General features: G+C 34.5%; 1 protein-coding gene across 1 annotated transcript in view; it reads left to right on the forward strand.

Annotated features, from left to right (window-relative positions):
- Positions 1-25,548, forward strand: part of STON1 (stonin 1) — a 103,052-nt gene extending 77,504 nt beyond the window's left edge. Inside the window, exons 6-11 of the mRNA XM_045549568.1 lie at positions 4,555-4,610; positions 6,441-6,525; positions 7,598-8,184; positions 15,988-16,248; positions 16,935-17,024; positions 25,273-25,548. Coding sequence (XP_045405524.1) covers positions 4,555-4,610; positions 6,441-6,525; positions 7,598-8,184; positions 15,988-16,248; positions 16,935-17,024; positions 25,273-25,380 — 1,187 coding nt within the window. The 3' untranslated portion in view covers positions 25,381-25,548. The remainder of the gene's footprint in view (positions 1-4,554; positions 4,611-6,440; positions 6,526-7,597; positions 8,185-15,987; positions 16,249-16,934; positions 17,025-25,272) is intronic.
- Positions 25,549-27,515: the final 1,967 nt, after the last annotated feature.

Consider the following 27,515-nt stretch of genomic DNA (forward strand, 5'->3'; position numbering starts at 1 on the left):
TTGTCTTGTGCTGGATCTTAGAGGAAAATCTTTCAGTTCCTCCCTTGATTATGATGTTAACTGTGGGCTTTTCATAGATGTCCTTTACTATTTTGAGAACATTTCCTTTTGTCCCTAAACTTTTGAGAATTTTTAATGAAGAAAGGATATTGAACTTCATTAGATGCTTTTCTGCATCAATTGAGATTGATCATGTAGTTTTTATCTTTCATTCTTCTAATGTAATGTATCACATTGATTGATTTGCATGTTTAACCAGGCTCACATGCCAGGGATAAATCCCACTTGGTCATGATGTGTCATCTTTTTGATGTGTTTGTAGTTTGATATTCTGAGGTTTTTTTTTGTATCAGTATTCATCAGAAAAATTATCCTATAATTTTTTTGTGGTATCTTTGTCTGACTCTGGTATCAAGGTGTTGCTGGCTTTGTAAAATGTGTTTGCAAGTATTCTTTCTAGTTTGCTTTTTTGGAAGAGTTTAAGAAGAATTGGTATTACTGTCTTTGAATATTTGGTAGCATTCAGCCATGGAGGTATCTGGTTCTGGGCTTTTCTTTCTTCTGAGGTTTTTAATTACTACAATTTCTTTATGTCTTATATCTATTTCTAAATTCAATCTGTTGTGATGTTTTTGTTAAAGTGTATGAAAAAATCTAACCTTTCATAGATTGTACAATTGGAAAAGGAAGTATTTTAATAGTACTTTTAGATAAGTTGATGCTATAGTAAAACTCAACAAGTGATGGTTTCTCAGAGGTTAGCTACAAGGTGGAATCTAGAACCATAACAAGGAACTTTTCGGAATGTTACATTAGGTATATCTTCCCCTCTGAATGGCTCCTAAACCTGTGTGTAATTTTGTAATATACATTGGTTACTGGGAAAATATTGGTTCACTGTGTAATGCAGTTGAATCATTATTCATTATATAAGATTTAAAAAATCATATTGATGTCATGTATCTCATCCACCGGTAGATATAAATTTCTCAAAGTTAAATTTTTGTTTGAAAGCTTGAATTTTACCATTGGCAAACAAATACTGTTGGTTTTTCTTGAAGTGATGGGCATGCTTATTTCATTTTCAAAGTCTGCCAAATACTCAAGTCTGAGTGATCATAGTTTCTGTTATTCTTTCAAGTAAAAATGGTGTTTATTGAAAAAAGAGCCTAGGTTAATTCCCAACTTAAACAATAGCACAAATACTTTTCCTCAGACTTTTTTTTTCAGTATGCTGCAGAAATGCTTTATCTATTGTTCCCATTTCATCTCATAAAATATTAAAAGGAAGTATACTTGCTAGTTGAGATTTAGTATAATTAATATTAATAATTCTTAGGTTATACCAAGGACCTTGAAACGGTGGTGTTGTTGCTGCTGTTTTTGTACTTTTTTTCTTTCTTTCTTTTTGTTTTGTTTTTTCTTTCTTTTTTTTCTGTGATTTGCAATGGAGAATACAAGGACCACTAGCAAAGTTTGGTGCTGCAACCTTAACTCATGCTAAGGTGCCTGCATTTTTACTTATTATTGGTTTTCTATCATGAGTGCAAATATAAAAAAAACAGAACACAAAATATTTAGTGGGAAATGAAAAATGCATATACTATCTTGGTATTATTAAAATAGTTTTCACCTCATGAATACCCTGAAAGTGTCTTAGGGACTCCCAGGGGTTTGCACATTACACTCCGAGAACTGTGGTTCTATACTTAGGGTGATTATATATAATTCATCCACTTTTGAGAGAGAGAAATGGGATTCTATTAATAATTACCTCAGAATAACAGGTGTAAACTGGGACTGTCCTGGGAAAACTGGGATGTGTAGTCACTCTACGATTGCCTTACTTCCAGGGGACTTCCAATCAACTGTTATTTGGTCTCCATGTTACGTGATCTTTTTAATGATACTACCAGTAATTATGGGAAGAAGGAAAGGGCAGAACAGAAACAGTGAGAGGTTTGTGTGTGGTGGCTTTTCTCTTTCAGCATTAAAACTCCTAAATATAGGTACAAACTAAATGTCTAGTTGTCTTTAACTTAGATCTGTTGAAAATTTCAGCAATGTGGTTGTTTTTTTAAGGTGATGAGGTTACAATATTCAGTTTGGTCATCAGGAGACATCCATATGCTCACAAGTAGTTACAAAGAAGAAATTGACCACTCTTTGTATTTCTTGAATCATGTGACTTGAATATTAAGATTCGGAATGGTTCAAAGTGGGACCAAGAACTGTGAAACTATTGACTGCCATAGTGTTTCAAATAATTTTTGATGGTGGGTAGGAAAAAATACACTTACGAATGTGAATATTGTTATGCCATATCATATCACAAAATTTCTGTTTGTGAGGTTGAATTCTTCCTATGTCATAAAATTTTTTGAATTTAATATTTCTAGAACATGTACATGAAGAGCAAAACTATGACACTTTTAGTCTGAGTAAAAAGATATATTTAGTTAAAACTTTCTTGGCTATTAAACTCCTTGAATTTTTAAAAAATGTGTTTCAGGCACATTTAATGGTGTATATAACTTGAGAATGTATATAAATGGTGCATATAACTTGTGAGTTTAGTATCAAAATTAAGTAGGAGCTGCATGAAACTTCACTATAAAACTGTTCCAAGCTTTTATTCTGATGTCTGTGAAGAAGCTTTAAAAACTCTTGTAGTTCTATTTGATTTCTTTAAATATAGAGAATTACCCTTCAGGATTTATTGCAAGGTATTTAAAAGAAGATGATTGTTGCTATTTTTCCTTAAAAAAATTAATTGCTAGAGACAGCGTGTTAACAGATTTTTGTTTTCTCTCAGGCTATGACTTAAGCGTAGCAGCTTAAGCTTTGCTCACTTCAGCTAATTAAGACTAATACCATTGTGTTCCTGCCACTCCAATTCTTTCTAATTTAGCTTCTCTAAAAGAATGCCTGTTAATACAGAAAACCATAGATGAACAGAGGATAAAAATAATTCTGTGCTTCATTAACCATCAGTCTTCAGCCTTAGTTCTGTTGTCTTAATGTGGAAAGAATCATTAGTTTAAAAAAACGTTTGCTCTTCTGAGCTGTTTGTTGTATATGATGGAGCCATTCTGCTGTCAGAAACAGATCTTTGGGGCAGTTTTCTTTAATGCAGTATGTGAAAAACAGGCCATAATAAACATTACATTAATCTATACATATGCTAAAAAGTTCTTGTTAAAGGCAAAATGACATTCCAACAGTCATGTTCAGCTAGTTAAAATGAACCTTGAGCATTTAGGGTGCATGGTTACATTGATCAACTGAGATACTTCTACTGTAATTACTATTTGTTCTTTACACTTATTTTTTCATGATAGATTATATTTACAACCAGTTGCTCAACCTTTTAGATGATAAACAGAGGGATGGTTAGCATAGAAAATTGGCAGATAATAAAGGAAAGATACATGGGATTGTAGCTTTGATGCAGGTTGAGTTGGCATTCTCCTGAAAATTTCCTTTCATATATTTTTCTTAGCAGTTGTACTTACACTGCAGAGACTTCTGGAGACATGTTCATATTCATTTTCATTCCTAAAACTGTGTAGCTGTTTGCTTACTTGGCCAAAGTACTGTAAATCAGCAGTCCCCAGCCTTTTTTGGCACGAGGGACCTGTTTCATGGAAGACAGTTTTTCTTCAGGCTGGGGTCGGGGGATGGTTTCAGGATGATTCAAGCGCATTACATTTACTGTGCAGTCAACCTCTCTGCTAATGATAACCTGTATTTGCAGGCACTCCCCGGCACTAGCATCACTGCCTCAGCTCCACCTCAGATCATCAGGCCTTAGATTCTCATAAGGAGCACGCAACCTAAATCCCTCGCATGCGCAGTTTACAGTAGGGTTTGGGTTCCTATGAGAATCTAATGCCACTGCTGAGGTGACAGGAGGCAGAGCTCAGGTGGTGATGCCAGCAGTGGGGAGCCGCTGTAAATACAGATGAAACTTCCCTGGCTCACTCACTGCTCACCTCCTGCTGTGTGGTCCACTTTCCTCATGGTCATGTACTGGTACTGGTCCACGGCCCAGAGTCTGGGGACCACAGCTGTAAATAACTTTTTGTGAAATGAATGAATTGAAATTTATTTTGAACCTATAAAATTTAGAATGAGTTTATGTTGGATTACATATTTATGCCCAATAATATGGTCTCTTGGAAATGTGCTAGTCTAATAAATATTAATTTTCCTCCCCAATGAAAAGTTTTAATGGAGATTTGGTGCTGCATTAACTTACTAAAGGCAATCTAGGTATTTTGTTACGGATTTCTAAGGTACAGTATAGTTGATTACAACGAAGTATTTTCTTTTGGTACTTAAAGTAGTTTAGTTGTAAAATCTATCTAAAATTGTTGTTAAAATATATAATTAAATACTTTTTACCTCACTTGGAATCAGGAAGTTTAGAATTCACCATAGTCCAACATGTTAGTGATAGAAAATATTTTTAAAAAATAAGCTATACTTAGCAATTTTATTAAATTGGTAAATTCTAATGAATGTGTAATATTTATTTTGTTTCCTATGCAGCATCGCTAGTTATTCCTGCTAGTAGAACTCTTCCAAGTTTTACCACAGGAGAACTGGTATGTAGCTTATTTAAAATATATTTTAAAAGATATGCCCCACTTTTAGTGAATGGTGGCAGAATGCTGGACATAGATGTAATTCGTAATTTTCCAGTTGAATGGAAAAAGATGTGGTAAGGAATGTGGAGACAGAAATAGCTCCTATATAGATGTAGTAAAAATTCAGGAGTTCCAGAATTAACATTTTCTCACCAACTTTTCCTATCTCCCAGAGCAGTTGTTAGCATCTGCTAAGACTGTACCTACAAGGTTAGGAAATTTCTAAAGTTATGTTGTATAGGGTTTTAATACACTGTATAATGTTATGTACTTGGTAGGTCCTAAATAGATAACTTTGGTGTGGTATTTTTTCTGATTCCCTGCTTCCCCACCAGGTCTGAGTAACATCATAGTTTTTATTTCAATTAAACCAGAATATCTTGATCATTTTCTACCTTTGTAAAGTAGAGTTTTTTTTACATTTTTTCCCTTAGGACTTGGAGACATGAAATAAAATTACAAATTAACATAGAAAATGAAGTAGTTTTTCAGATAGGGAAGAATAGCAGTTTTTCACTTTTACCTTCCATGGTGTTAATTGTATATAATCTAACTTTTTCGTTTTTTTGCCTGTGGGTTACCTTTCCTAGAGTAAAAGGTTTAGTGGGCTAGTTATTTCCATTTTTTCATTAAGAACAGCCAAAACCACACTCCTCATCAGGATTTTTGGAAAGAATGGTGCTTCTTTTGATAGAAGACCAGTGAAGAATATCTCTGCCTTTAATATCTTTTTTCCTGTTTAAAGAAATAGTATGCTTATAAAAAACATTATCAAATAAAATCTGAAACAGCTCTGTAGTCTTGTACCCCAAACATAACTTTTAACTGTTTGATGTTTATCCACCTAGATTACTTTCATATTTCTTTCTTTTCAGGGTAAGAAGTGGGATCATTTTCTTTACTATTTCTATAATTTATTTTTTTTAACTTAGTAATATAGATGGATTCCTTTCAATGCCAGTAAATATAGATAGGCCTTAGTGAATGTACCACAGTTTAATTAATGAACTTTTGGTGGATAATTAAATTATTTTCGGTATTTTTCTAATATAGAATTCCATTGATTGATTATACTTGTACATATGTTTTTGTGTATTTGGGTGATAATCAGGATAAATTCTTAGTGGAATTTCTGGGTCAAAGGTCATACATTTTCAATTCTGGCATATTATATATTGCAGAATTATCCTTTAAAAGGATTGTACCAGTGTGCACTCATACAAGTGGTGGTCTGAGAACCAGTTTTTATCATATCCTCACCAACATTGGATACTATTTATCAGCTTTTAAAGTTTGCAGATATGATAGGCAAAAACATTTTCTTTTGATTTTGTGTTTTTTATTTTAAAACCCTAGGATTTAGTTCTTCCAAAATAAAATTATACACTATCATATTATCTACTTTAAAATTCCGTTAGTGATCAACTTAGAGACTGCAGGACTCTTATAAACAGTTGTGGTTCTTATATTTGACACCTTGAGAATCAATGGCCCAGCAAAGCTATGAATTGGGCAGGTTTTATGAGTCAGTGTACATACCATTCATTAAGACTTACTGGCTTCATTGCTAATAAGCATAGAATTCATCTTGATCCTTAATGGGATGATCTAAATCAATATTAAAAGGCTGTTTTATTCACAGAACTTAGCTCTAATGTTAAATGTTGTTAAAATATCGTCCTGTTGTCAAGAATCAGACTTTTTGATCCCCCATGATTTCAATCAGGGAAAAAAAAGATACAAGTAAAGTCCTTTTCTAACTTTGCAATATAAATTTCTTATATATAGGGCACCTCAAACTCCAGTGCAAACTTTGCTCTTCCTGGTTATCCTATTCATGTACCAGCTGGTGTGACGCTACAGACTGCATCTGGTGAGAGGATATTCTAAGAATATTTAGTTTTTAGCATTGGTATTGTTTTCTGGACATTAAGTTTCATGATTTTTAATAAGCAGTTATAGGAAGAAGTTATAGGAACTTTTAATAAAACCTATTTTAAAGGTAATAAAAAATGGTGGTTGTTACTGTTATGGAGGCAATCTACCACAAAAGATATAGGCCTGTGCTGTATTTCATTTCAATTCTCTTTCCCAACATTGTATTAATATAAGATGCTTTGTTGAAGCATCTTAATTCAAGTCAGTTTTGTTATCTAAATTTTAACAAATACAAAATAAAATAACATATCTGTATCCCTGTTACCTCTAATCAAGGAAAATGAAAGATTAGGTTGCTGGACATTTACCTCCTTTCATAGTCTAATGGAATGGACATCCAAAAGTTTGGGAGTTAACCAACCTCTGCTTTTCAGAGCACTGTATCTTGATTTGAAGGAGGATTATACCTATTCTTTGAGCTGTGGTAAAGTTTAAATAAAACACCTAACTCAGTGCTCAAAAATAAGTTCCTTTTTTCTCCTTTTTAGTACTATTTTAAAGAAAAGGAGAAGAAATTTCACTTGGTCTAGCCAAAAGGCCAAGAAGTAATAGAAGAAGAAATTTGATAACTTTTGAAATTCTTAAACTCTTTTTTGGATAACCTTGTCCTGTTGTTGTTATATGGTATCTTAAATATATGAAATACATTTTATATGATTATGTTTGTTAAAATCCCATTTTGAGTTCATAGCATTAATTTGTGAAACAGTGGACAGGGTTCATGGATGAAATATTGGTGGCTAATATGTATCTCAAAATGTGCCATATAAGCAGTAGTGGGAAAAGGCTTGAGTTAAAGCAAAACAGATATAATTTTAAGAAAGTAAGAGTATTACATATTTATTGTAGAAAATACAAAAAAGTCTGAAGAATAAAAGAAAAACTCCTGGTATGTTTCCTTCTAGCCTGTTGTGGGTGAGATTTTCGTTTTCTTTCTTTCTTTTTTTTTTTTTTTTAAGGAAATTAGAATTCGATTATACTTACAATTTTGTTTTCTCCTTTTTTAGGTCATCTTTATAAAGTCAGTGTACCAATTATGGTGACACAGTCTTCTGGAAGAGCAAATATTCTTCATCCAATTCAGCAAGTATTTCAGCCTCTTGGGCAGCCTTCAATAATACAGACTAGTGTTCCACGATTGAACCCGTGTACTCTTCAAGCAACTACTGAAACATCACAGAGAATTGAAACTGTGCTACCACAACCCACAATTCTACATTCTGGGCCAGTAGATAGGAAACACTTAGAAAATGCCACCAGTGATAAAGTTGTACCTCCTGGAAATGAGCATAAAATCATGTCTGAAGCTTCGTTGAGTCAGCAAGAAAGCTCTCAGTATATCAGTCTCCCAGGTGTTGCGTTTCCTCTACAGGTCTCGCAAACAAATTCTAACGTTGAGCCAGTGCTCAGCGTTTCAGCCAGCATGACTCAAAATTTGCATGGTAGGGCCCTCTCCACAGGCCCTCAGGGGGCTCTCCACCAGCACGTGACTGATCCTCAGCTTCATGTTCTTAAAAATAGGATGTCTGGATGTGATTCTGTAAAGCAGCCAAGAAATACAGAGGATTCCAGCAGCCTACCTGTATCAGAGAAGGTATAGTGCCATGTTCAAGTTCCTGGTATTAGGGGACAGATGGGGGCACAGTGATTAGATATCCAAGAGTGTTTTTTATTTGTAAGGTTAATGAAAATTATATATATTTTGTTTTTTCCTTTAGAAGATTGTTTCTTTGTTGTTTTTAAATTTAACCATCAATTCTTAAAAGTATTCAGGCTCAGCATTTCTTTTTTTTAATTTGTATGAATTTAAGGGGTACAAGTGCGGTTACTTGTACCAGATGAATGTTACTATTATATGTGCACTTAAGTATTGATCAGTTTAATACCAGTTTGATGGTGAGTACATGTGGTGCTTGTTTTTCCATTCTTGGGATACTTCACTTAGTAGAATGGACTCCAGCTCTATCCAGGGTAATACAAGAGGTGCTAGATCACCATTGTTTTTTGTGGCTAAGTAGAACTCCATGGTGTACATATACCACATTTTATTAATCCACTCATGTATTGATGGGCACTTGGGTTGTTTCCACATCTTTGCAATTATGAATTGTGCTGCTATAAACATTTGAGTGCAGATGTCTTTTTTACAGAATGTATTTTTTTTCGTTTGGAGATGCCCGGTAATGGGATTGCTGGATGAAATGGTAGTTCTACTTGTAGCTCTTTGAGGTATCTCCATATTACTTTCCACAGAGGTTGTACTAGTTTGCAGTCCCACAGCAGTGTATGAGTGTTCCTATCTCTCCATATCCACGCCAACATTTATTGTTTTGGGACTTTTTGATAAAGGCCATTCTCATTGGAGATAAGCGATATCTCATTGTGGTTTTGATTTGCATTTCCCTGATGATTAGAGATGTTGAGCATTTTTTCATATGTTTGTTGGCCATTCTTCTGTCTTCTTTCAAAAAATTTCTGTGCATGTTTTTTGCACACTTTTTTGATAGCTCAGAATTGTTTTGATTCTATTCTCTATCCCTTTAATAACTATGTGACTTGGGTAAGTCACTCATTTGTAAAATAAAGATAATGGTATCTACCATAGAGTTGTGGTAGGAAGATTAGTCAAGACAATATGAAGCAGTACATTGCCTGGCAGGTTAGTTATCTCTCTTCCTCATGGCATGCAGAGGTTTGTCTCAAATGAAGCCTGACCATGTCCTTTCCCTGCTTAACACATCACTGACTGCCCATCACCTACAGGATAAATAAAGTTCAAACTCCTTAATATGGCATACTAGGACCTCCATGTTCTTTTTTTGCCAAAGTTTATTTACTTTTCCGTCCTTTCATGCTTAGCACTTTATTGGGAACACCAAAGTGTTTGCAGTCCTCTGTTTTAACCTTGTTGTTTCCTACCCCTCTCTTTGCTTTTGTTTTCCCCTCTGTTTAGTGCCTGGATTTTTTCCCCACTGTCTTTTCCTCTGGTTAATTCCCACTTATTCACTTATTACCTCCTCCAGAAATCTTCAATACTTCCCGCCTTTATTAGATTGGCTGTCACTCTTCTGTGTTGTCATAGCACCCTAAGCATGTGGCTGTCATAATGTAGCACAAAGATACATTAAAATGTTGTTTGTGTTGAGAGATACATTTTATTTCTGAGTATCTTTGTATACTCGGTATGTAAGAGTATATACACACTTACGTATATTAGAGTATAAGCTTTTAAAGGGCAGGATCTATAATTAGTTTATTTAGCTCAGTGGTTCTCAACCCTCAACAATATTAGAATTGGTATTAAAAAAATTCATGTCTACCCCAAGGATTTAGATCTAATTGGTCTGGGGTTGGGTCCAGTCATTATTTAAGAGCTTCTGAGGTAATTATAATATGTAGTTAAGGTTAAGAACCACTGATATAACTCAAAATGAATGTATGAGTCAAAAATGGATGGAGTGAGGGGCTAAGAGAATGTATAACTTAAGGCAAGAGTTTTCATTTTTCTTCCAAATCAATACAGATATTCCTCTAAAAGATAAAATGTCATATTAATAATTATTTGAATTAGAATTCAGTTAAATGGAGCAAATACTTTTTGAGTGTCTATAGCTCAGGTAATCTATAATCATATTGTCACTATATTATGATACCTGGATTAAATTCCTGTTAATAATTAAAGATGTGCCCTGCCATTATGATTATAGGTCATGGGATTTGATGTAGTTTTGGCTGAAAATGTGAAAAGAATATGTTAGAGCTTAGGTTTCTCTTGTTTTATATTTATCCTTACCTATAGGTGTGAAGTTCTACCAGTCTTTACTAACCACTGGAAAAATATGGTTCTTTCATTAGAGGAAATCCTAAACTCAAAATGCTGGAAGCTGGATTTGGCAAACAAAGCTTTATCTTGAGGCATCCTATTTGTTTGCTTATTGTACTGCTAGACTCAGAAGCCACATACAATTGAAGACACCTTGCTTAAGCTGAGAATCTTGGACATTATTGAACTGGTTTGTTTTAGAGCAAGAAAGAAAATTGCAGCAGTGCCTCTGTCAGTTGACATCATCTACATTATAAATGTTGACATTTCTTCACATTTGAGCAGAATTCATAGAAGAATCAGCAGTGACTTTCCTTTAACATTCAACAGGATTAAAAATACCAGTGGTTCTTAAGGGCAGCCAGCATCAGATTTTAATCATTATTTGCACATTGATACCATTAAAAAATTCCTATGTTATGAGCCCCCTTTTTTTTTGAAACTAACATGTTTGTAATAATGAAAATTTTGACAGCACAAGTTGGTACTCTGTACACTGATGGAGCTCCTGAGCTGCTTGGCAAGACATGGTTTTGCTGCTTTAGTAAAGAAAGCATTGCTGTCTGTGTTAGCACATGGCATGCATTAATGCTGAGACACAGCCAATAATTCTAAAAGAAGTCTCGTCTGCTGACATAGTACTCAAATACATTAGAGCTAAGGTTTTGAATTATTGTCTTTCCCAAAACATTTATCAAAAAATGTGGGTAAAATGTTAAATTTTTCTCCAGGCAGAATTTTTCTGGCTTTCCAAAGGACAATGCTTGAAGCCCTTGCTTGATCCTTGGGGAGATATTTACTATTTTTTGTGAGGAACGAAAGCCCCCTCATAACAGTTTGATCCAGAGGAGTTCATTGATGATCTATGTGGTGGATGTCTGGCTATATGAAAGGTGTGAATCTTTCTATTCATGGGCCTGCAGCTTCAATTACAGATGTTGCTGCAAAACTGCTGGCTATTTTGATCAAATTACCACCTCAGAAGAGACTGGAGTTTGATAATCATGTGAACTTTCCATTGCTTGGTAGAAGTGCTTCTGAAGAAGGAAGTTGAGAATGATAAAACTCTTTCACAGTTATTGAAATATGAATTTTGTAATCTTAGTCCTCTCCCAGAGTAAGGAGAAACCTCACTGATTCAAGGAGAATAAGATGATGGTACATGAATTTGATTAGAAGAGTCCTAGAATCTTTAATATTCCTTTGTAAGCTTATACTCATCTGGAAAAGTATCATGGGAGCTTTGATTCATTATTTAGTAAAAGATCTTGTGGTTTAAAGTTTTCAGTACTTGTTGCTATTAAAATGCAAAGATAATTTCAACATGTGATTTAGGCCTAGGACTAACTTTATAATAATTTACTTTTTTAAAACAGATTTACAGAGGTATAATATATATATATATATATATATATATATGTATATATATATACAGTAAAATTCATCTTTTTTGTGTGTATAGTTTTTAGATACACAGTAGGAATTTTAACAAACACATGAGTTATGTAACCACAGCTTGGGGAACATTTCCATCACCCCAAAGAATTCCCTCATGTACCTTTATAGTCAGTATTTTCCTTCTACCCCCAGTCCCTGGCAGACGCTCACTGATCTGTTTTCTCTTGGCGCAGGTTTACCTTTTCCAGAATGTCAAACACCATTATGCAATATGTAGCTTTAACATAATGTGTTTGGGATTTACCCATGTTGTTGCACGTATCATTATATTCTGTTGTATGGATGTACCACGGTTTGTTTACCAGTTGGACATTTGATTGTTTCCAGTTTTTGGCATTTGTGAATAAAGCCCCTGAAAACATTTTTTATGCAGGCTTTGTGTGTGTGTACTTTTGAATAACTACCTAGGAGTGGGATTGCTAGGTCATATTATAGATGTATGCTTATAAGAAACTGTCAAACTAATTTCCAAAGTGGCTATTTTTCCACCAGCAGTTTATGGTGAAATTTTGCATTTTTACCAGCAATGTGTAAGATTTGTAGTTGCTTCACATCCTTGCATTTTAACACTTTTTTTTGGAGGAGAGAAGTTTGTGAATTTTGATAAAGTCCAGTTTATTATTTATTTTCTTTTGACTTCTGCTTCCTGTGTCTTATCTAATTAAAGGTTGCAAAGATTTTTATCATGTTTTTTTATAAAAATTTTGCAGGTTTTACATTTACACCTGTGATCCATTCAGGGTTAGTTTTTGTGTATGGTGTAAGGCAGAATTGAGGCTCATTCTTTTTGTTTGCATATGGGTATTTGAGTTTTTTAGAATCAGTTGGAAAAACTGTCTCCATTGAGTTGTCTAAAGCACATTAAGTATCTAAAGCACTTCACCTTTAATGAACATCATTTACTATGTCTGTCTGAGTTTATTTCTGAGTGTTTACTGTGTTTGATTAATTCATGTGCCTGTCTTTTCGCTAGTACCATGCCGTCTTGATTATCGTAGCTTTATGGTAAGTCTGGACACCAGACAGTGTTGAGTGTCTCAAATTTGTTCTTTTTTCAAAATTGTTTTTACTATTCAGATTTCTTCATGTTTCCATATAACTGTTAGAATGAGCTTGGCAATTTCTGTTAAAAAAAAAGCTGCTAGGACTATGATTTGGGTTGTGTTGAATCTATAGATCAAAAGGAGAGAATGAACATCTTCACAATATTGAATCTTCCAATTCAGGGACATGATTCATTTTCCATTTATTTAGATCTTTTTAAAATTTTTAAATCACCCAGAAATATTTCCTGATATTTAGGTCTTTGACTTCCCTCAGTGTTTTCCAGTTCCCATCATATACCATATTGCACATATTCTGTTATTTTTATCTAAGTATTTCATGGTTTTGGGTGCTAAAAATAGTATTTTTAAAAAAATGCCATCAAGAATCTTTATTCTTACTTTAAGCTTTATTTGCATTGTATATTTTAAAATACATTTTTACAAAGGTAAGATTATTGAGAAAAAACTAAAAATTTTTAAGGTACTTGAAATACATTGCCACAATGTTTTCAAAAGAGGTTGTGCCAACTTTTCCTGTTACTAGTAATCTGTATCAGTTTTATCACATACTTTACAGTATGTTATCATGACTGATTTTTTAATTCGGTTTTTCTCTTGTGGGAAAATATACATAACATAAAATTAACCATTTTAGCCACTTAAAAAATTTTAAAAATTATTTTAACCATTTTAGCTCTACAGCTTAGTGGCAGTAAGTACATTCACATTTTGTGTGGGCATCACCGCCCCACCTATCTCTAGAAATTTTTCATCTTCCTAAACTGAAACTCCATGCCCATTAAACAATAGCTCCCCAATCCTTAGTCTTCCCAGTCCCTGGCAACATAAAGGCGAACCATTTCTATGCCGTATTGTTATGTGTGATGAAAAATGGATTTTTTTTGACAATCTCACGCATTTGGCATAATGGTTGGATAAAGATGAAGTGCCGAAACAGTCCAAAACTGAATATTCATCAAAGAAAGCTAATGGTGTCTGTTTGGTGGTCCAGTGCTGGTCTTATCCACTACAGCTTCAGGAAACCTGGTGAGTTGGTTACGGTGGATGTCTACTGCTGGATGAAACGATGAAGATGCTTGTGATTAAGCAGCCGAGATTGGTCACTAGAGACAGGCCAACCCTCTTGCAAGACAATGTTTGACCACATGTTGCACAAACAACACCATTCAAATTACAGAAGCTGGACTTGGAAGCTCTCTGTCATCCACTGTATTCACCAGACCTTGTACCAACTGACTACCCCTTCTTCCAGGCTTTGGACCACTTCTTTCAAGGAAAAATATTCAATTTTCAACAAGCTGTGGAAAACCTTTCATGATTTCATCGACACTCGCTCTTCAGGCTTCTTTGCTGCTGGCATAAACAGGCTACCATTAAGATGGCAAAACTATGTCAATAGTTTAGGCACATACCTTGATTAATTGTACTGCTTCTTGAGATATAATAAACTAAACTTTTGATTTAAAATCAGATATTTCATATTTAGTGACCTAATACATTTAAAGTAATTACTGATAGGAAAGGATTTACTCTTGCCAATTTTGTTGTTTTCTGTAAATCTTTAGCTTTTTTGTCAGCCATTTCCTCCTTTATTTGCCTGCCTTTGTGTTTAATTGATTTTTTTTTTTTGTAGTGACACATTTTGATTCCCTTCTCATTTCCTCTGTGTACATCCTATAGATATTTTCCTTGTGGTTACCATGGTACTACATGTAACATCATAAAGTTATAACAATCTGTTTTAATCAGATACCAACTTAAGTTCAGTCACATATGGAAAACTTACTCCTTTACAGTTCTGCCTTCCCTCGCTTTATCTTGTCACAGATATACATTGTGTGCCATTAACATAGATTTATCATTACTTTTATGTTTTTGTCTTTTAAATTGTTTAGAAGAATAAAAAGTTATGAACTAATATTATGATAATACTGGTTTTTATAGTTGTCCATGTATTTAATATTTACCTTTACTAAAGAACTTTATGCTTTGTGTAGCTTCATATCTTTACTGAATTTCAGTCTACTTTTTCTGTTGATTTACTAAGAGAAGAATGTAGAAGTCTCCCACTATAATTGTGTATTTGTCTATTTCTCCTCTTTAAGGACTACTCCTATAAATTCTGTGGCAAATGTGATCATGTAAAACAGCTGCTACTCTTAAAGAGCTTGAAATTTTGTTGAACTTTGTCCTGTTGTCCTATGACAAACTAGTAGTGGGCCAGTATGATGTGGTAGTGAAGAGTGTAGTCTCCACAGTTAAACTTGGGTTTTAATTCTGCTTAATTTCTTTCTGTCTTGGTAAGCTGTAGTATCTTATTTCTCAATGCATTACTTTAGGTTAAATTATAAAATGCCTATAAAATATTTAAGATGTTCATTTGTTAGCTGTGCTGGATGAAGATGATAATAAAAATAAGCTATCTATGTGCCCAGAGGTGATTACTAAATTCCCCTTATATTTTTTCTAATTTTTTATTTTTGTTACAGTGATATACATAACATAAAATTTACCATTTTAACCATTTTTAAGTGTACAATTCAGTGGCATTATGTATCTCTATGAATTTGCTTATTCTAGGTAATTCACATAAATGGAATCATACAAGATTTGTTCTTCTGTGTCTGGCTTATTTCACTTAGTAAAATCCTTTATATTTTTTTGTTTATCCATTAAACATGATGTCATTTGTCTTTTCTATTTCACTGAATTATTGTTTTAAATCAAATGAAATAGTTAAAACCTACAGGTACTGGGTAAATTTTAGGTAATATACATAAAAACTGGTAAATATTATCTGAAAACAATGAACTCATTTGCTGTCGGTGATTGTAAGTGGGTTTACTTTATAATTAAATTATTCCTATATTACATAGAAATATTAGGGGTATTTTAAAATTCAAAATCAGAAGGTAACATCATCTTATAAAGTAGAAATTTATTTTAAATGACCACTTATGGAATGTTTGTGACAGTAATTTTAAATTCTAATTCATCATTTTATATACTTTGACTCGAAGAACTTTATTGCATTTCTTTCTCTTTTTAGGATTCTAATTCTCAGATGAATTTAAGCACTCAAGTAACTGATGATGATATTAATGAAATAATTCAAATAGATGGAACCGGTGATACATCTTCCAGCAAAGAAATAGGAAGTAGAAGAGATGTAGATGAAAATGAATTTCTGGGGATTATTGATGCAGGAGAGCTGAAGGTACTTGAAGAAGAAGCTGACAGTATCTCAAATGAAGATTCAACTGCAAACAGTAGTGATAATGAAGACCCTCAAGTAGATATTGCGGAAGAGGTGAGGATCACTTTTGAGCTGAAACTCTCTTTATTAGTCTATAACACTTATACTTTAGTATATTTTGGAACCAAAAGGAATAACAAGACTAATCCTGTCTTTAGTCTTTTAAATGAGACTTATTTGTATTCTGGTGTTTAAACTTTGAATCTTGAAATGCCACTGGAAATCAATATTAACTATTTAGGAATTGGCTTCTGTATTTGTTAGTCTAAACTAGAGAGAGGTTTACAGAATGGGAGTGGAGGTTAAAGAAGGCCGCCTGGGTAGAATCATATAGTTTTCTGCTCTAATTTCTAATAAATGCAGTAAAATCTGGGTGGAGTGTGGTAATTAAAAAGTATATAAGTAGTATTAGCTATCATTTGTGGTACATATAGTTTTACATATGTACCCGGTAATCATACTAAGTCTTACCTGCCTTATTTAATAGCCACAGAGTCCTATGGATCTTATTACTATTCTCATTTTACAGATGAGAAAACTGAGATATGGAGAGTTTTAGTAACTTATCCAAAGACAGTCATGTAATTATTAAGTGGCCAAGCTGGGATTCATACCCGGGCTATTTAATTTTTAGTGTAATTCTATTCTGCTTCAAGTTCCTTTATTTCTATACGTCTTTCTGTCTTTAAAAAATTTGAAGCGTCATGAAATTTCTTAATGTGATCATCTTTTATCTTTAGGACCCTTTAAATTCTGGAGATGATGTTAGTGAGCAGGATGTGCCAGACCTGTTTGACACGGATAATGTAATTGTCTGTCAGTATGATAAGGTACTGTGTTCACCTTTTGAACTTTGGGTTTATTAACTGCATTTATAGTAGAAAGGTATGTAAAATGATGGGAAATATGATGGTGAGTTATAGTTCACAGTTAAATTAATCTCGAAACAGCAATTTAGGTTTTGCGGGTGTATTTTGGGTCTAGCACTGTGCTGTGTGGTCTCAGTGATATCAAAAAAGTGATAGTCCTTGTCTGAAGGAGGTGATAATTTTATTGAAACAAGATGTTTCTTATGGAAAACTAGAACGACACACAAGAAGATGGCAGGTAAATCAACAGCTAAAATATGTGACAGGCAAATCAAATGCTGATTGACACATAAATCAAATACTAAGATATGCAGCGCAGATAGTAAGTCCTAAAAGTGGAGAGGAAATACAAGAAATCATTTGTAGTTGGAGTTCTCCACAAATCCTTCATGGTTGATGTGGGGCTTTGAAATGGGCCTTGAATGATTTGTAGGATACAGGTAAGCATGGAGTAGGCATTCAGAGTCAAATAGCCTGATAAAAGGCAGAGAAAACGAATGGATGTAGTATGTTCAAGGGACAGGGAAGAGTCAGCTCTGCTTGAACAAAATGTTTTCTCCCTGGGTGTGCGATACTAGGAAATGAAGCTGGGTTGGGGGCCAGAGTAGAGAGTCGATTGGGATATCCTGAATGCCTAGTGGGAAGAATCCAAATTTGATCAGGAGTACATTAGCCCTCTGAGAAAGTTAGTGAGAAAACAGCCATTGGGTTGAGCAACTATTTGATTTGGAAAAAGCAAATGGTGAGAAAAACAGAGGTAGGGCAGACATACAGTAACCAGAGCCTCGACTGATGATGGCGGTGTAAGAACATGGAAAAGTCAGAGGTTATGATAGAAGAATCCATGGGACTTGGTGGTTAGTTGAAAGTGTCTCTCTCAGGTTTCAAGCCTAGAGATTAAGTTAGTAGCAATTTAACTTTAGCAACTAAAAAAATACTGCTTTTGTTGTATTTTTAAAACACTACAGCTGTGATTATATAGTAGAACGGGCAGTTTTAGTCCTTAATTCATGAATATTTATGTCTTTTTAAAAATAGCTTTAAGATATACTATACAATTTGCCTATTTAAAGTGTACAATTCAATTTTTTGAGCATATTCATGGATATGTGCAACCATCATCACAGTCAATTTTAGAACTTGTTCATCACTTCATACCCTTAAGTTCTCCTAAGGAGCCACTAATCCACTTTATGTTTCGATGGATTTCCATATTCTAGGGTTTCATATGAAAGCAATCATATAATATGTAGTTTTTTGTTACTGGCTTTTTTTCACTTAGCACAGTGTTTCCCAGATTCATCTATGTTGTAACAGATATCAGGACTAAATTCCTTTTTCTTGCTGAATAATAGTCTGTTGAATGGATATACTACATTTCATTTTTCCATTTGTCTGTCGATGGGCGTTTGAGTTGTTTCCACTGTGAGGAAGAAAAACAAGTATCTTTTCCTCACCTATTGCTAGTTTCATGGCTGAGGCACCTATAATAAAGACAGGTTAACAAGAGAAAAGCATACAAATTTATTTAATGTACATCTTACTAACACAGGAATCTTTAAAAATGGAGACCCAAAGAAACAGGGAAAATTCTACTTTTGTGGATAGTTGTGCTAAAGTATTAATATGATTGGAGGTAAAAAGGGTGTGACTTAATGATAATAAACTGAGGGGAACTTAGGCCTGTTTGTTCACATTCTTCTCTGTGTTACTGTGTCTTCAGAAATAAGGACATTCCTTTCCTATGGGTATAGGGTAGGCACATCTGGAATAAAGGTTTTATGACTGACTTTAGAGGAAGGTCAGGGAATTCTTTTATGGCCTGCTTCAGGAGAAAAAGGCCAAGGGGAAGGTCAGAAAGAGCTTCCTGGTTCTACTGTTTTTCCAAATGCCAAGGTGCCATATTTGGGGTAGTGTGTCCTGAACCCCATCACTACCTTTTGGCTATTATGAATAATACCACTATGAACATTTTTGTACAAGTTTTTGTGTGGGAATATGTTTTCATTTCCATGACCTAGGAGTTGGATTCCTGGGTCGTGGTAATAGTTTAAGGAACTACCAGACTGTTTTCCAAAGTGGTTTTACTATTTTACATTCTTACCAGCAGTGTTTGAGGGTTTCAATTTCTCAACATCCTCGCCAACACTTGTTATTTTACTTTCTGATTCTAATCATTCTAGTGTTTGAGAAGTGGTATTTCATTGTAGTTTTGATTTGTGTTTCTCTGATGACTAATGCGTATTTACATCTTTAGTCCTTTTTTTATTCACAATTTGAATATACTTGGGAGAAACAAAGGATAGCATTTTGAAATGCTGTAAAAATAAATCTTTTTCTCTAGAAATAAGATCACTTTCTCCCTTGTGACATTTTATTCAGATAGAAATGTGAATTTAGATTCTGGTAAATATAAACATAAGAAGGAATAAGGGATAGAAAAGAGACAGTTTTTAGTTTGAAACCTATTTTAGTTTTTTATGAACAATGTATTGCCTTCTATTAAGAAAACATAAGTTACTTAATTATGCATTCCATAAAGTCTCACAAAGAATTTTCTCGACCCCTATGGATATAGTATCCTTTGTTTTCTACATTGTGGGAAATAGCTTGTAATTAATTACATAATGCTTTGTATGTTTTCAAAGTGTTTTCTCATACATTGACTTTTGCTTCTTAAAATAATCTTATAGATAGAAGTGATATTAAATGTGTAGTGCTAACAAATCTATTACAGTATCTGAGAATACTCTTTAATTAGTGAATATTTTAAGAACAGTACTAAAAAATTAATGGAAACCAGGGCATTGGGAGCCATCGAAACTTTTTAAAAAGGCAGTGATGAAGTCAGAAGATAGCTGGCAGAAAGAATGTATCTATAGGGTCAGAGTGGGTGGGGAACACTGTTACAGTGAATCCTTAGAAAAACTTCTCAGTTTTGGTTATTGTTGATTTGTTTCAAACACTATTGAAAGTAACCAAACTTAAGTATAAACTGAAAGACCTTTGAGTGGTCTTTTTAAAGCTTTAGTACTCAGTGTGTTTTAAAGGCCAATAGTATCAGTTCTCACTGGAAAGTGTTAACAAATGCAGAATCTTGAGTCCCTCCCCAGAGTACTGGATAAGAACGTGCATTTTAACAAAACTCCCCAATGATTTGCATGCCTATTAAACTTTGAAGCACTGTTTTTTTTTTTTTTTAGTATATTTTATTTGGGTCTGATTAGCAGATGGAATTTACCTTTAAACTTTATAGGTTAACAATTGGGGGAAAACTTTGAAAATATTAACAGGTACTATGAAAAAGGGCTAAATGAAGGTCACTGGTTTAAAGACTGGGTAAGAATTAGTTAAATGGTATGGATGTGTTTTTTCAGAGGCCTGAAGAATGTAAAATTAATATAAAGATTAAAGTAATAATTATAGAGAAAATCAATGGTGAAATGAAACTTTACTATAGATGGGAGAGTTCTGTGCTATAAATAGGACACTATACTGGAATGTGAGTGAAACCATTTAAATATCTTATATCTTCATTTAACAATTTAGCAAGTTTGCTTATAGCTGACTTTGTCCCTTAGATGCTACTACAGTGACTAATTGCTGTGTGTGTAGCAGTCTCTTTCTCTCTCTCTCTTATATGTGTATTTTCTTATTGAATAGATAATGTATACACATGGTCAGAAAATTAAAACACTGTAAAAAAAAAAGTATACAGTGAAAAGTCTGTCTCACAGTCCTTCACCATTTGTTTTCTGCTAGTAGCTCTTTGTCCCTGTCTTGAGTGTAAATAGTTACATCAGTTTTTGTAGAATTTCTTTATTCATGTACAAGTACAAAATGTAGCATAGACAACACTATATTCTGTACTTTGCCTTTTTTTCTCTTGACAATGTATCTTTCAGATCTTTCCTTATAAGGAGAATTTCTTTGTGCTGATATTTTAATAGTTGTATAATATTCCATTGTAAGATTATTAAAATTTATTAAACCAGTCTTCAATAGATGAATATTTGTGATTTATCAGTCTTTTGCTTTGAATTACCATTTCACATGTGTGCAGATATATCTATTAAATAAATCCCCAGAAATGGGGGATTGCTGGGTACAATGACAAATGTATTTGGTGAGGTATCATCAAAATGCTCTTTAGTGTTCCAATATAGATTCCAACTACAGTCTTTGAGAGTGCCTCTTTTTCTACACCCTCACCAATAGAGTAGGATAAAAAATTTGGAACTTTACTGTTATAAAAAATGAAAAAAGACACTGGTGGAATTTTTAACTTTCCATGTGTTTAAGGGCCATTTGTAGTTATTTTTCGTGAACTGCTCATTCATAACATTTGTCTTTTTAAAAAATTGAATTATTGATCTTCTATTTAGTGACTTCTAAGAGCTGGGGAGATAAGCCTTTTGTCATACACAGAAGTACTTTGAATTTGCCAATCTTTAATTTTATGGCTTCTGAATTTGAGTCATGAATAGAAAGTTCTTTCTTCAAGGTTTTAAAGGGATTCACTCCTGTTTTCTTGTAGTATTTCTTTGGTTTCTTTTTTTTTAATATTCAAGTCTTGGTTCTTTTGGTGTTTATCTTGGTGTATGACGTGACGTATGGTTTCAATTTTTATTTTTTTCCTGGTGGTGACCCAATTTTCCTAACGTAATTCATTGAAAAGTTCATTTTGTCCCTACTAATAAGTTATTTCTTCATCATCTACTAAATTTCTATATGTGTTTGGGTCTACCTGATTTTCTGTTTTGTTCCATTGATTTGTCTGTCCATAGGCTGATACTGCATTGATTTGATTGTTGAGATTTTCAATATTTGGTAGAGCTGGTAATTCTTCACTGATACTCTTTTTCAGAGTCTTCCTGGATATTCTTTATTTTTCCATGTTAACTTCAGAATTGGCTTGTCTGGTTCAGAATAAAACTCTATTGGTATTTTCATTGAGATCACATTGAATTAATAAAATTTGATATTTTAATGAGGAGGAATACATTGCAAATTTAGATGGAGTGTCCAGGGGAGGTCTTACTGAGAATATAATAGGGTAAAGATCAGGAGAAGAGGATAAAGGAATGAACTGTAAGGATATTTAGGTATAAGGATTTCAGACAGAAAATGGCAAATACAAAAGTCCTGAGGTAGGAGAATGTGTGTTCAGGGAACAGTGAGGAGGCCAAGCAGTAAGTAAGGGGAAGTGAAGGATCTTGTAGTCCATTGTAAGGACTTTAGTTTTTGGATGAGAAGTCATTGGAGAGTTTTGAGCAGACAAATGACATCTGATTTATGTTTATAACAGACCACTCTGGCTATCATGTTATAGTGGACTGAAGGTGGGGGGTTGGGGATAAGATTGAAAATAGGGAAACTAGTTATGAGACTATTAATCTAGTCAAGAGAAGATGGTAGCTTAGAGAAGAGTAATAGTGGTAGAAGTGTTTGGAATATGAAAATGTTTTTTAGGTAGAACTAACATTTACTGGTGGATCTCGATACATTGGGTATGAGAGTAGGAGGCATAAAAAGTGTCTCCAAGTTTTTTGACCTGAGTATTTCGAAGAATAAATGGCCATTTCCCACTGAGACGGAGAGAAGGTTGTGAGGCTTGGAGAAGAGGGTATCGATGTCCTCGTTTTAAACTTGCTTCATATATCCATTTGATATTCAGGGGAGATGCTGAAGCAGTTTAATGAGAATCTGGCATTTAGGGGAGAGGTGTGAGCTGGAGATATAAATTATTGGGAGTCATCAGCATATAGATGGTGTTTAAAGTCATGAGACTAGGATTGCCAAGAGTGAATATAAGCAAAAGCAAGAGTCCTTGTATACTCTAAAAGTGAGATGTAAGAGAAGGAAGAATCTGTAAAGGCAATAAGGTATGGCCAGAGAGTTAGGTAGAAAACCAGGGGGTTCTAGAAGCCAAGTGATGAAAATATTTTAAACAGGAGAGAGAGTGTTGAATGCTATCAGTAGGTCAAGTATTTCTTCAGTTTATTCCTAGCTATTTTATCTCTTTGGTTGCTGTGGGAAATGGGCTCTTCCTCTATATGTTCTAACTGTTGCTTGTGTGCATGAAGGCTATGAATTTCTGTATATTAGTTTTGTATCAATATTGAATTCTTGTTAATTTTTCATTGATTATTTTGGAGTGTTGAGACATGCAATAATTGTATCTGTAAATTTCATCATTTCAAATTTTTGTATTTCTACTTCTTTTATCTAATTGCGTTGGCTACTACTAATTGTACTTTCCTCTTGTCTAGTTGTATTGACTAGTACTTCTAGAGTGTTTAAGAAGTTGGGTAATAGATATTCTTGTCTATGTCCTGACTTCAGTAGGAATGACTTTTCAAGGTTTTCCCCACTGAACATGTTATTTGCTTTTGGACTGAAATGGGTGTGTAGGGGGTGTGTGTGTATGGAGGACATAGTATTTGATTCTTACTGTTTTTTTTTTTTTTTTTTAGTTTAAAAAAATCTATTAATAAAATGCATGAGTTTTATCAAATGCTTTTTTAACATTATTGGAGATGATCATGTGATTTGTCTCCTTAGGTTAAATAATATGGTTCTTATATTAATAAATTCCCAGTACTGAACTATTATATTTCTAGAAAAAATGTAGTCACTTGATAAAGCTGCCACAATGAGTTGTGGTTGCTGTTGTTCTCCTAATTCTGATAATATTTTATCACCTGTGCAGAGTTCGGGATTCTGTTGTCACTCTTGTATTGCCAGGGGCTTTTTAAGATGTGGAAGTGAATATTTGGGAATAAAACTCAGAAAAAATTTTCCATTATTAGACCTTTTTTTGTTTAAAAAAAAAAACATACAGATAGGGGTATATCCTTTGTCTTTTCTTGTGCTTCATAAAATGCATCTGAATACCAGTCATAGTTTCTCTTCCTAGGTTTGACTACTTTTAGATAACTACTCGGTTTAAATTTTACCCTTGATCTCAGATCATATATTTCTAAGGCTTTTAAATAGTCACTTGCAGTTTACCTAGAGGTAGCAACAACTTCATGATTTCTTACCTCTTGAAGTAGTAGGATTTCCTTTTTTTTATTATGTCTATGCCTAGGCTGATTTATTGAATTAGAAGAACAGCCAGCAGGATCTAACAGATTATAAGCTGTATCTTCTGACCTTGCTCAGTGAGTTGTTATGACTTTCTTCCTTGCAATGAAACACCACTTTTTCATTCCTGATAATATTAGCTACATATTCCCTGTTTATTCCTTTGTAGATATACTGGACTCTTTGCTGTTCTTGAACAATCCAAGCATGCCCCTCCTCAGGACCTTTCATTCCTATCCCCTTTGCCTGGAATGCTTTTGAGTCAGTTTCTGCCTGGCTTTATTCCTCACCTTCTTCAGGTCTTTGCTCAAATATCACCTCAAAAGTCAAGTCCATCTTGACTTTCCTATTTAAAATTGCAACCCTGTCTCTATATTTGCAGTCTTCCTTTTCCTGTTCTATTTTTTTAATAGTACTTGTCACTTTTTGATATTCAATATAATTTACTTATTAGGTTCCTGTCCTGCACCGCTATCCCATGTTAAAATGTAAACTCTTCAAAGTCAGGGAGATTCCTTTTCTTTTTTTTTCTTTTTTTTTTAATTTGAGACAGAGGTCTTGTTCTGTCACCCCAGGTAGAGTGCAGTGGCATCATCATAGCTCATTGCCTCAAACTCCTGGGCTCAGGGAGACCTGCCTCAGCCTCCTGAGTATCTGGGACTATATGCACGCACCACCACGCCCAGCTAATTTTTCCTATTTTTGGTAGAGACCAAGTGTCTCGTGCTTGCCCAGGCTGGTTGAACTCTTAACCTCAAGCAATCTTCCCGCCTCAGCCTCCCAGAGTGCTAGGATTATAGGTGTGAGCCACCACACCTGGCTCTTCCCTGATTTTTTTTTTTTGCATATATAGTATGTGTTCTTTATATATACAATATACAGTATATAACATATCTATTTTATATACATATCTTAAACTGATATAGCTCCAGTGCTTAAAACAGTATCTGACACACAGAAACTCAAATATTTGTTGAATGAATGAAAAATATTTTGAGGAGGTCTTACTTTATCAGAACTCACATTTAGGGTCAGAATAATCCCATTTGCTATAGCAAAGAAATGTTACTGGTCTTTAACTTGTGAAATTACTTAATTTAGACTATTTTTCTCCCTCTAGATTCATCGAAGCAAGAACAAATGGAAATTCTATTTGAAAGACGGTGTTATGTGTTTTGGAGGGAGAGACTATGTATTTGCAAAAGCCATTGGTGATGCAGAGTGGTAAACCTTATGAACTTAGTACATCAATTTTGTAAACATCAATGGGACTATATTTCATATTGGGAACTTATTTTTATTTTAAATATTAGCCCAGCACCTAGCTGCTCAAATTTTTAGTTCACTGTATGGAATTTAATAAAAGTATAATTCAGATGCATATACAAATATACAATTTTTTATTTATTTTGTTTTATTTTATTTTATTTTATTTTTTTTTAAACACTCATTGTCTATACCATTACAAAGCAGAGATGCGGCCAGGCGTGGTGGCTCATGCCTGTAATCCTAGCACTCTGGGAGGCCGAGGCGGGTGGATCATTTGAGCTCAGGAGTTCGAGACTAGCCTGAGCAAGAGCTGAGCGAGACCCTGTCTCTACTAAAAATAGAAAGAAATTATACGGACAACTAAAAATATATATAGAAAAAATTAGCCAGGCATGGTGGCACATGCCTGTAGTCCCAGCTACTTGGGAGGCTAAGGCAGGAGGATTGCTTGAGCCCAGGAGTTTGAGGTTGCTGTGAGCTAGGCTGATGCCATGGCACTCTAGCCTGAGCAGCAGAGTGAGACTCTGTCTCAAACAAAACAAAACAACAACAACAACAAAAACCAAAAAACAAACAAAAAATAAAGCATAGATGCATCAGTTATGATGGAGCATGAAGAAATGTCAGATTTCTTTATTCTTGATGAAAATTTAAATCGGATTCCAGTTTCCCTTCACAGGAAAGTCAGTATTAGTTATTGAATTGGGGTTGGGCGTTCCTTCCACCTCTCTTCAAGCCATGTTACAGAAGGCCCTGGGGAGTCTTTTAAGCAGTGAGATGTTCAGAAAGGCTTCTCTGGGTCTTCAGTCTACACTGGCCCCTGGTGATATGCTGATGTGTAAGCCCAGCTGGTCCCCTTGGAAGCAGATGCTTATGCTGTTATTTTAACATGACAATCTTTGCTGAGGCCAGGATTCTTGTGGCTAAGGATCAACCTCTCTGGGCTTATCATTTGACTAGGCCGTTCTTCTTCATATCCCTGGGGAATTGTGAGGGGGAGTGGGTTAGGTTCCTGTTCTACTTCTTAAAATTTCAGGCTTCTTTCTCTTTCCAAATCATGGTGGGTTTTCCCTCTCTCTCTACTTTTTTCTGTTTTTCTTGCAGTGGAAGACCCCTTTGCAAACTGCACTTCAAAGGCAAATATCTCTCTTTTTTGTAACAAGGAATCCCATAATTAAATTTAGGCTTTCTAAAACAAAAGTCAAGAAGAGATGTTCTATTTAGGAGCCTTTATGCTTTCACAGTCTTATAAGGAGGCCTGGATAACTGTCTTGAAATCAAGGAGATTTCAAAACATAAAACAAATAGTTCTCATTTTCCTGTAGCAATAAACACAAAGTGAATTAATATCCCAGGAAGCTATTCTGTAATATTCTCTTCCTTAGTAGATTCAAATCCCTCAAAGGAATATTTTCCTTATCACTCTACTTCTCTTAACAGGTGGGGCACACATGGAGCTCTAGTTTTGGCCCCAGATGGTGTTTTTTAGGACAGCAACTTTCCCATAAAAAGCAGTGTAGGGATGAATAGGTTATGGTCTGTAAAAGCTCCCTAAGGATTATATACCTGGATCTGATTGGGTACAGGGAAAATTCCCCAGTTCTTTTTGGAAAGCAACCCTATTTGGAGAGTTTAATTTATTCTACCACTTGTTCCATCCTACCCAGGGGCTCAGCTAGTGGTATCTTTTCAAAATCTGGATCAGTCTCTTCTGGGCCTTGGACAACATGGATGGGGTGTTGTGTTTGATCTAAAGTTGGCAGCTGCATGAGGACTCAGTTATTACTAGGGAGTGGGCTGGTCCCCTAACTAAATTCTCCTTCTATGCCCACTTCATCCTCAGAGTGTTCTTTTTCTTACTACCACTGCTATTCCAAATCCTTAACTAGTTCTTGAGAACTCCCAGGAGCTATGAGTTCTTTTCAAGAGTATTGCCTACCATGGAATGTCCATATTCTCTACATGGAAAGCGAAAAGAAGGCACTTATTTTTTAAAAAAAATTTTTTTTTAGAGACAAGATTTTTGCTCTGTTGCCCAGGCTGCAGTGCAGTGGCATGACCATAAGCTCAGTTCGGCCTTGAACTCCTGCGTTC

The sequence above is a fragment of the Lemur catta genome, chromosome 4 (assembly GCF_020740605.2).
Source record: "Lemur catta isolate mLemCat1 chromosome 4, mLemCat1.pri, whole genome shotgun sequence".
Taxonomy (NCBI): domain Eukaryota; kingdom Metazoa; phylum Chordata; class Mammalia; order Primates; family Lemuridae; genus Lemur; species Lemur catta.